Source organism: Grammomys surdaster, unplaced genomic scaffold (assembly GCF_004785775.1).
Source record: "Grammomys surdaster isolate TR1022 unplaced genomic scaffold, NIH_TR_1.0 133, whole genome shotgun sequence".
NCBI lineage: Eukaryota > Metazoa > Chordata > Mammalia > Rodentia > Muridae > Grammomys > Grammomys surdaster.
In genome coordinates, this window is record NW_021604591.1 from 13,847,350 (window position 1) to 13,857,845 (window position 10,496).

The window sequence follows — 10,496 nt, forward strand, 5'->3', positions numbered from 1 at the left end:
CAGTGCCCCTTGGATGGCTACGGTAAGAAAGTATTAAAATTCCGGAAAATAAATAATTCATACATTTTAAGTAATTTTGTATTATGGTACCACAAATGCTTTAGTTTTATTATCAATCTCTGTTAATCCTTTTTAAAAATAACACAGTTATTTGTATTTTATGTTGATTAGTGTTTTGCTTGCAAATTTGTTAAGCGCACCATGTGCATGTAGTCCCCATGGAGGCCTGAAGAGGGCAGAAGAACCCCTGAAACTGGTGTGACAGACTGTTGTGAGCCGCCATAAGGATAGTGGGCTAGCAACCCTGGTCCTCCGCAAAAGCAAGACGTGCTTTAAACTGCGGAGCCATCTCTCTTCTATTCTTCTATTGTGACTGATTTCGTAAGTCAGCTTTGTCATGGACACTGGGTCCAGAAACAAATATAGTTATGGCTAAGATTCAGTACTATCCAAGAAGTCTTGGAATGAATCCCTGAAGATGGGGAGGAAGCTGCGGCACCGCTGTTGTAAGGTGGGGTGGGGGCTGTGGTACAGCTGTTGTGAGGTGGGGTGGGGGCTGCGACACAGCTGTTCATATTGCTGCTGTAACGTATCTAGAGATTCTAGAGATCCCTGTTCTGTGCATTCACAGCTATACAGAGGTAAGAGCCACTGTACCTGCAGAGGTTTGTATGCAGCTGAGCACCTGAGATGACTTTGCACCTGGTATGATGAAACAGCCTGTGGTGGCCTGAATGAGAATGGCCTCTATAGGCTCACATATTTCGATGGATTAGGAGGTGTGGCCTTGCTGGTGAAAACAGTCACTGAGGATAGGCTTTGGGGTTTCAAAATCCCATACCAGGTTCCCTCTTTAACTGAGAGTGAATCAGGATGTAGTTTTTTTTTTTAAATTGGATATTTTATTTACATTTCAGATGTTATCCCCTTTCCCCATTTCCTCCCACCCAGAAACCCCTTATCCCATCCCCCCTCCTCCTCCTTCTATGAGGATGTTCCCCCATCCACCTGCCCACTCCCACCTCCCCACCCACGAAATCCCCCACACTGGGGCATCCAGCCTTCATGGGACCACGGACTTCCTCTTCCACCTATGCCTGACAATGTCATCCTCTCCTATATATACAGCTGGAGCCATGGGTCCCTCCCTATGTGCTCCCAGGCAGGTGGTTTAGACCCTGGGAGCTCTGGTTGGTTGGTATTGTCGCTCTCTCCATGGGGCTGCAAACCCTTTCAGCTCCTTCAGTCTTCTCTCTCACTCCTCCATTGGGAACCCCATGATCAGCTCAATGGTTAGCTGTGAGCATGATGTAGTTCTTAACTTCTCTGGCACCATGCCCATCGTGTTCCCCACCATGATGACAACAGACTCAATCTCTGAACTGTAAGTCAGCCCCAATTGGATGCTTTCCTTTATAAGAGTTGCCGTGGTCATGGTGTCTCTTCACAGCAATGGAACAGTAAAGACAACAATGACCATAAGCAGCTTAAGGAGGAGAGTTCCTTTGGCTTATGGTTTCAGAGGGCTGGAGTCTATAATAGTGAAGGCATAACATGCTGGCAGGAGCTGGTCACACTGTTATCAACACAAGGTGAGGGGAATAAGACTATAACCCATCAAGGCCACCTCCAGAGATGGAGGTGCACTTCCCCCAGCAAGAGTGTAACTCCTAAAGGTTCCATATAACCTCCCCACACAGGAACTCCACCTGGGGACCAAGTGTTCAAATACATGAGCCTCCCAGGCATTCCACATTTAAACAGCACACTTGGAATCTCACTTCTAGGGCAGAAGAAAATCTCTAAACTCGTCTTCCTTTATGTGATATCAAACATAATCCACTTGAAAACTTAATTAATTTATTTATTTATAGACAAGGCTTCTTATATCCTGAGCTGGTTTTAACTTGCTACGTAAAGATGACCTTAAATTCCTGAACTCCTAGCCCAGTGGTTCTCAACCTGTGGATCTCGATCCCTTTGGGGGCCCGAATGGCCATTTCACAGGGGTTGGATATCAGACCCCTGCATATCAGACATTTATATTATGACTCATAACAGTAGCAATAATTTTATGGTTGGGGATCACTACAACATGAAGGACTGTATTAAAGGTCGCAGCATTAGGAAGGTTGAGAACCACTGCTTTAGCCTCTACCTCAAGCATGGGATCAGAGGCCTGTGCCACTGTGCCCAGCTTATGTAGGGGATTAAACTCAGGGCTTCATGTATGCTAGACAAGTACTCTACCAACAAATTGACATCTCCAACTCCAAATATGCTTTTAAGAAAAGTAACTAAAAGAACATTGTTTAGTCTAGGTATCATGTTGGTACATATGTTTCTTCTTTGCTCAGTAAATTGCATTTCTTTCTTCCTTCCTCCCTTTCTTTCTTCCTTCCTTCTTTTGTTCTTTCTTTCTCTCTTTTTCTTTTTTTGTTTTTTTCCAGACAGAGTTTCTCTGTGTAACAGCTCTGGCTGTCCTGGACTTTACTTAGTAGACCATGTTGACCTGAAAAAAAAAAATATCAGAGATCTGCCTACCTCTGTCTCCTGAGTGCTGGAATTAAAGGTATGCACTACCATGCTTGGCTCAACTCAACAATTTCTTAGTACTGGGAATTAGTAAACATCTTATTCAGACAATTCAAGTGAACTGTTAAGCCTGCACTTTCCCTGTAGAGAACATGGTAAAAAACATCTGTGCACATATGTTTAATGAGTAGTCATGCATGTTTAATGGGTAGCCAGCCCTCCTTTCTGGTTTCACTGTTTTCCATTGAGTATTGGTTACAGGTCAGGGTTATCACCAGCCATATGAGTCCATTGCTTTGTGAACACAAATTCATACTTTGTATATAGTTATCTTGGACGGTAGAACAGGCGTTAATAAACAGTCAGAAAGTTAGACCATGATATCTCACTCTCCAGAGGAAGGAGTGCTTGAGTGTATTTATTATACCCTCTGAATGTATCTACGTTCATGCACACTCATGAGTACATGCATGCACATGTGTGTGCACAGACACAGAGATCACACAGTTGGATGATGGGAACTTCTCAAGGGAGAGGATATAAGACACATTCCTTAATTATGCTACAATGCTGGTCTAAGATGTTCTCTTGAGATAAGAAGGGCAAATTCTATAATCCCGTTGATATCCAGTAAGGGGCCAAAGGACTAGAATGTTGCTAAAGCAACGAGATCCTTGACTTTTAACAATTGCCTTTTGTAGTAGAAACAGAGTCATAGCTGCCACGCAAACCACTGGTGACCATGAAGTCATCATTCAGTGAGAGTAGTCTAATCTGGGTCCAACCAATAATGAAGAAATGCTGCCCCCCATGACCTATGAATACAGACATTGGTTTTCTATGTATAAAGCAAGAGGAACACTGAAGAATTACAAGAGGTCTAACATACATGTCATGATTTTATAAGGTTCTGGCTGAGCTTTGTCCAAAAACATGAGTCACCCCATACTCATCCCCATCCCTAAAGCAGGTTCCAAGGCTAGAACTAATTATACTTAATGTAAGGATAGGGTATAGGTTCTGTAGGTAAAAGCAAAATGAGTAAAATTCACTCAATGATCCTCTAGAAGCACATGAATATGTAGGCCACACCCAGCCTACCCAAGTTGCTCAAACACCAGCAATTACCAGTGTACCTTAAATGTGGTGTCTTTAGGTGATGGTGTTACTGGAAATCAACCTTAGAATACCCTAGAGAAGGCCTTTTTCCACACAAACAGGTATGGGGGTGGGGACAGGGATGCTGAGGTCTTGGGGCCTGAGGAGATGGCTCATCAGTGACGTTCTTAACGTAAGCATGAGAACTTAAGCTAGAGACAGTGCAGTGGTTTGAAGGGGGTGTCTGTCATAGTCTTGGGGATTTGAATACCTGGTAGTAGGTACTGTTTGGGTAAGTTTAGGAGGTGTTGCCTTGCTGGAGGAAGTACATTACTGTGGGTGGACCTCATTCTGTTTCCTGCTTGCAGTTCCAGTATGAACCCTCAGCTGCTGTTCCAGCTGCTATGCCTGCCCCCTGCTGCTTCTGCTCCACCAGAACAGACTCTTACCCCAAATGAACTCTTTCTTCTGTAAGTTGCCTTTGTCACAGTGTTTAAAATGTAATTAAATCAGGTAGACAGATCCCAGGAGCTCACTGGCCAGCTAGTCTGACCTCCTTGGCAAGTCTCAAAAATTAAAAGGTGGATAGCAAGCGAGGAAACACTATCCGAGGCTGGCTTCTTGATCTCCACACACACCTGCATGCAGACACACACACACACACACACAGACACACACGTGCACACACATGCACACGTTCATGCCCAGCGCTGATTAATGTTCTGGAAGATGTTTTCATACTGTCTCCTATCAGCTTGTGGTCTCTGAGAAGCCTTTTTATTTATTTACGATGTTTGCTTACTGTTTATGAGGAAGAAAAATGGGAGGGGAGCAGACACAATACGGATGCAGACAGGACACTGAAGAGGATGGTGGCAGCAGGACCAGGCCTGAAAGTTGATGAGACAAGTGTCAGTATGGACTGGGGACAGGATTCCCTGGGGTTGCAGGGCAGTGGAGTGACCCGAGGGAGGCACTGGAGGACATGGGCAGGGAGGGCTTACAGAACAAAGGCAGGGCTGATGGGTGGGTCACAGCTGCATACACCTTCTGACACCAGCAACCGGGACACCAAAGAGACAAGCTAGAGCGTGGCCGAGAGGCAACTGGTAAGTACTGAGGTGGTTTGAAGGGGAATGGTTCCTACGGGGCTCCTATTTGGATGCTTGGTCCCCCGCTGGTGGAATGGTTTGGGAAGGATTAGGAGCTGTGGCCTTGGTGGAGGGGTGTTGCTTGGGGTAAGCTTTGAGGTTTCAAAGGCCCCCATTCTCAGTTAGTTCTTTCTGCCTTGTGCCTGTGAGGCATGAGCTCTCATTGACTGCCCTGGCCTCCTGCTGCCACGAACCTGTGATGGTCACAGACTCACCCTCTGGAAACCGAGCCCCAGATTAAACGCTTTCTTTTAGTAAGCTGCCTTGCTCATGAAATTTTGTCAGTGTTAAAAGATAAGGCACCCATCACCTCACAGGGAGGGGGGGCTTGACTTAGATCACACGGCAAGAAGTGAGGCACCCTAACTGTCCCTCACTATGCAGTATCCAGGGTGAGGTTTCTGCTTAGCAGAGAATGAAGAGATTTTCCTAAAGTGAACGAACAAAGGAACAAACACGCAAAGTCACTAAATGACAGGGGCTCCTCAAAAGCATTTATTATTTTTTTCTTTTCTCTTCCTCCTCCTCCTCCTCCTCCTCCTTGCTTGGTATGCACTTCAGGGCATTTCAAATTTGTTTCTTAAGTTATAACAATGGGGGAGATTTCACTCCAGTGTTTCAGAAATGTGATCATCCCGGAGAGGGCTTGTTCCCCATGGCTCTGTATAACGAAGGCTTTGTCCTAACTTTGATGAACCATCTCAGACAAAGAGCAGAGAGCCTTAAATAATACTTCAGTGCTTTGGAAGGACAAAACGAATGAAAACACACACACACACACACACACATACACACAGACTTCTCCAGAAGTTTAAAAATGCCCTGACAGTGTAGGAAGTGTGGCATCTTCCATCCTGGGGCAACATCACGGTACTCAGTTGACAGTGGCTCACCAACCAGCAGCCCCTGGGACAGCTGCCCTGCTTGAGTCCTGTGAGTCTTCTGGCAGACGGACTAGCAGGAAGGGGGTATGAACTTGTTCAGCAGGCCAGGCTCCCAGCCTCCTGCAGCTGCCAGAGAAAGCCCTTCATCCAGGAGGCAGCAAGTTTCTCTGCCATCAGTTCTAGCAAAGAGAGCAGCAGACCCCAGAATCAGGCATTGGGGGCCATCATCAAAGGGGCAGAAGCCCCTCTCCTCCCACCTCAACACCTGGGCAGAGTCCATGTGCACAATTTTGCAAATTAAATTACTTCCTTAAAATACAATAAACCATACAATTCTCTTTGAAAAGTCTTTCCAATCCCATTCTTAAAAAATTAACTTATAAAATTGTGCAAAACCCAACACTGACTTCAAATAAATAGGACAAAGCGGTGCGAAGAGCTGAACTTTTGTTGTTGCTGTTGTTCTTTCTTTTTTTAAAATTGAGTTAAAAAAAAAAAAAACACTAGCTGCATGTCAAAACAGCTGCGGGGTTAACTCCTTGGAGGCTGCTCACCACAGCTCACAGCTGCATTTCCAAGTGAGGTTTGCTGTGCTCACAGTTCTCAGTGGATGCCGCCACTGAGGTCCTCCACCACGCCCTCCTGGATGAGCTTCAGGAGGAATTTGGTCTCTGTGGTCACATTGTGCATAGCTTGCCAGTTCATGGCGCCCATGCACTGACTGCCAAAGTAGTGCAGAGGGGTCCTGGGTTGACTGAGGTCGTACCCAAAGCCTGCCAGGCTGACTTCATCACACAGATGCGTAGCTAAGACAATGGCAATGACACCGATCGTGGGGATATTCTGGAAAGAACACACACCAATTTATTCATTTAAAAAATAATACTTCAATTACCTTTTTAACTCACTTAATTTTTTAGATCATACTTATTACATTTATCATTTTTAAAAATTATTTTTGTTTTTTAAAGACAGGGTGTCTTTGGCCGGGCAGTGGTGGTGCACGCCTTTAATCCCAGCACTTGGGAGGCAGAGGCAGGAGGATTTCTGAGTTCGAGGCCAGCCTGGTCTACAGAGTGAGTTCCAGGACAGCCAGGGCTACACAGAGACACCCTGTCTCAAAAAAAACAAAAAAACAAAACACCAAACAAAAACAAAACAAAACAAAAGAGACAGGATGTCTCTATGTAGTCCTGGCTGTCCTAGAACTCACTCTGTAGACCAGACTGGCCTCGAACTCACAGAGGTCCATCTGCTTCTGTATCCTAAGTGCTGGAATTAAAGGTATGCACCATTGCCAGGTGTCTCTTTTTATATTCTTAAGGGGTGTGTGTGTGTGTGTGTGTGTGTGTGTGTTTGTGTGTGTGTGTGTATGTATGTACGTATGTATGCACTTGGACGCATATGTCACTGTGTATTCCTGGAGGTCAGAGGACAACTTTCAAGAGCCTTTCCTCTCCTTTCACCATGTAGGTCTGAGACTGAACTTGTAAATTTTGTTGTTTTTTTGTTTATTTTTAAGATAAAGGTCTTGTCATTTACCCCAAGCTGGCTTCTACCGCATGATCTCCTGCTTCAGCCTCTGGAGTGCTAGATTACCGGTGCATGTCGCTCTGTCTGGCTACATTTATTCCTTTCACAATAGAGTCAACTAACTTTAGCCCAGCAGGTCCAAGGTTCATCCTATTTTAACTTCTCACTCCTGGCACACCCTCTGCCTGCATGGCACCATGGCATACCCTCTGTCTGCATGGCATCCTGACATGCCCTCTGTCTGCATGGCATCATGGCACACCCTCTGTCTGCATGGCACCATGGCATGCCCTCTGTCTGCATGGCTTCATGGCACACCCTCTGTCTGCATGGCTTCATGCTATGCCTCCTGGGATGTGTAACCTTGGCACAAAGCTTTCTGGATCTTCAGTCAAGATTTTGGTAAAAACAGTACCATAAGACAAGTCCAGAGAGCCTGCGGCTGACAGCTCTCCCTGAGGGTTGTCACTGGTCCAGTTGCAGGCTATATTCTGTATCTAAAATGCATGGTCCCAGAAATGTTTCCTGTATTTCTGGAGTGCTTGTGCATACAGAGAGGACATCTTGGGACTAGGGCCCCCCACACACTGATACTCTCTTGCGTTTCACATATGCCTTATACATATATATTTTATAAGGTATGTTTAATGTATCTACATTTTGATTATGACCTATCACATGAGACTAGGTATGGATTTTCCACTTGGGATATATTGTGTTAGCTGTCAAAGTTTTTGATTTTCAGATTTAGGATGTTCAACCTGAATTTGTTTTTGGATAACTTTTAACGTGCTCATGTTTCTTTTATTTTAGTGAAGACTGTGCCTTCCATAAATATTCCTTTTCGGTAAGCTAGAACAAGAGTTGTGCAGGGCTCTAGACTCTGATGGGGTCAGGGACACTTCTAGGAGCTCTGCTTCATTCTAAATTGCCTCCTGATCCATGGGCATCCACGTCTCAAAGTCAGCCTCACTGGTTAAAAAGGGTTGTACAGGGCTGGTGTACAGGGCTGGAGAGATAGCTCAGTGGTTAAGAGCACTGACTGCTCTTCCAGAGGTCCTGAGTTCAATTCCCAGCAACCACATGGTGGCTCACACCCATCTGTAATGGGCATCTGATGCCACCTTCTGGTGTATCTGAAGACAGTGACAGTATACCCACATACATGAAATAAATAAATAAAATAAATAAATAAATCTTAAAAAAAGGAAAGGGTTGTCATAGCCAGTCTGCACGCCTGCTCACAGACAGAGATGAACGCCTCTCTGTGCTGTGGCTGTGTATCCTCCCGTCCTGTATCCTCCAACATGTAGCCTGGAATTCAAGTGATAGGCACTCAGCACACAGAGGATCCACAACCAATGCCTGTGCAACTGTGTGTGAAATCAGCTTTTCATGGAAGCAATGCATGAAGATGGGGCTACCAAGATGGCTTAGCAGGTAAAGGGGCCTGCTGCCAAGCCTGACGAGCTGAGTTCACATCCCTAAAGGTGGAAGGAGAGGATTGACTCCTACAAGTTGTCCTCTGACTTATGCACACACACAGGTACACAAAACAAATAAATAAATGTAACTTTTAAAAAAGGACTAGAACCTTCCAAAACTGTGTCATCTGTATCAAAAATCCCTGAGACCACACCTCCTCACAGCCCACAAAACTTCACCTGATGGAAGGGCATATATACACGAGGAAGTCTCTGATGTGAGGTCTTTCAGAGCAGACCTAGGCCATGAAGCAGAGGATAAACTTAAACTTTTGATCCTCCTACCTCTCCCTCCTGGGTGCTAGGAGTGTAGACATGCCTGGTTTGTGTGGTTCTGGAGATCGAACCCAGGAATTGGCTAATGTGGGTAAGCACTCTGTCAATTGAGCTATATCCTTAGTACCTTAAAACAATTATTACCTGATATATATCTAGGCTATGTTTTATTCAGCATTTTGCTACTAATGTCATGGTGAATATAACTTCCTGATAGTGGAGATTCCTTTAATTTTTTTTTTTTATAATCAAGGTTTCAGAGTAACACTGCTGGGTAAAAAAAAAATCTATTCTTTTTGAGGCAAGGTTTCATCATGTAGCTGAGTCTGAACCTGCCCTAACTTCCTGAGTTCTGGGCTGATGGGGACACCATACACTCAGCCAAGGTAATTCTAATTTTACAATTTTAAAAGATTTTATCTTTATTACTTTGTGCACGCGCATGTGAATGTATACTCTCCCCGCCTCTCGTGTGTGTGTGTGTGTGTGTGTGTGTGTGTGTGTGTACCCAAGGAGGGTATCAGGTGCCCTGGAACTGGAGTTACAGACAGTTGGGAGCCACCTGATGTGGGTGCTGGGAACTGGACTAAGGTTCTCTGAAAGAACGACATGCGTTTGTAATTGCTGAGCCATCTCTCCATCCGGACCACCGTTACGTTAAGTTAATGTAGACTACTAATACAGGAAAGGGGCCACTTTATTCTACCTACATTGCTACCAGACAAAGATCTCTAAATTTTGCTATAAGGTGAACAAAAAACCAATCAAGTGTGGTGGTGTCTACTGGTGATCTCAGTACCTGGAGGCAAAGGCAGGAGAATGAAGAGAATTTTAAGGCCAGCCTGGTCTACATAGGGAACTCTCAGCCAGCCAGTGTCACTTAGTGAGATCATATTTCAAAAACAAAACAAAACACAACACAACAAAGAAAGTGAGGTTTAAAATAAAAAAAGCCACTGTGGCTCTAACTGCCTTTTATTTAATTACTGGGGATTAAATATCTTATCATATATTTTTTATTTTATTTTCTTCTTTTGTCAAATGTTCTTAATTTTTGTCTCTATTAATTTTTTTTATTATCTGTATGAGAGTTTTGACTTCATGTATGCAAGAATGCACGTACCATATGCATACCCTCAGAATCCAGAAGAGGGCACTAGATCCCCTGAAAATGGAGTTACAGACATTATGAACTGCTATGTGGGGGCTGGGAACAGAGCTCAAGTCCTCTGGAAGTATAGCCAGCGCTTTAAGGTGTCAGCAGCCAGCACTCTGACCTGTCAGAAGTCAGTGCTCTTAACTGTAAGTAAGCACTGAGCCATGTCTCCGGATCCACTTTTTTATTTATTTATTTATTTATTTATTTATTTATTTATTTATTTTTGTTCTTTTGTTTTAGCTCTAGGAAGAATTCTTTGTATTTTGAGCATCGTTACTTGGTCATATATGTGCTAAATCGTTTTTAAGAAAGATTTCCTAGCTGGGTGTAGTGACATGTGCCTTTAGTCACAGCATTCCAGAGGCAGAGGCAGAGG

At 44.3% G+C, this 10,496-nt stretch overlaps 1 protein-coding gene across 3 annotated transcripts in view; it reads right to left on the minus strand.

The window, feature by feature from the left end:
* Positions 1 to 5,302: 5,302 nt before the first annotated feature.
* The window catches only part of St3gal5 (ST3 beta-galactoside alpha-2,3-sialyltransferase 5), a 55,347-nt gene continuing 50,153 nt past the window's right edge, over positions 5,303 to 10,496 (minus strand). For all 3 annotated transcript variants that reach the window (XM_028762314.1, XM_028762313.1, XM_028762315.1), the window contains one exon: positions 5,303 to 6,511. In XM_028762314.1, coding sequence (XP_028618147.1) covers positions 6,272 to 6,511 — 240 coding nt within the window. In that variant the 3' untranslated portion in view covers positions 5,303 to 6,271. The remainder of the gene's footprint in view (positions 6,512 to 10,496) is intronic.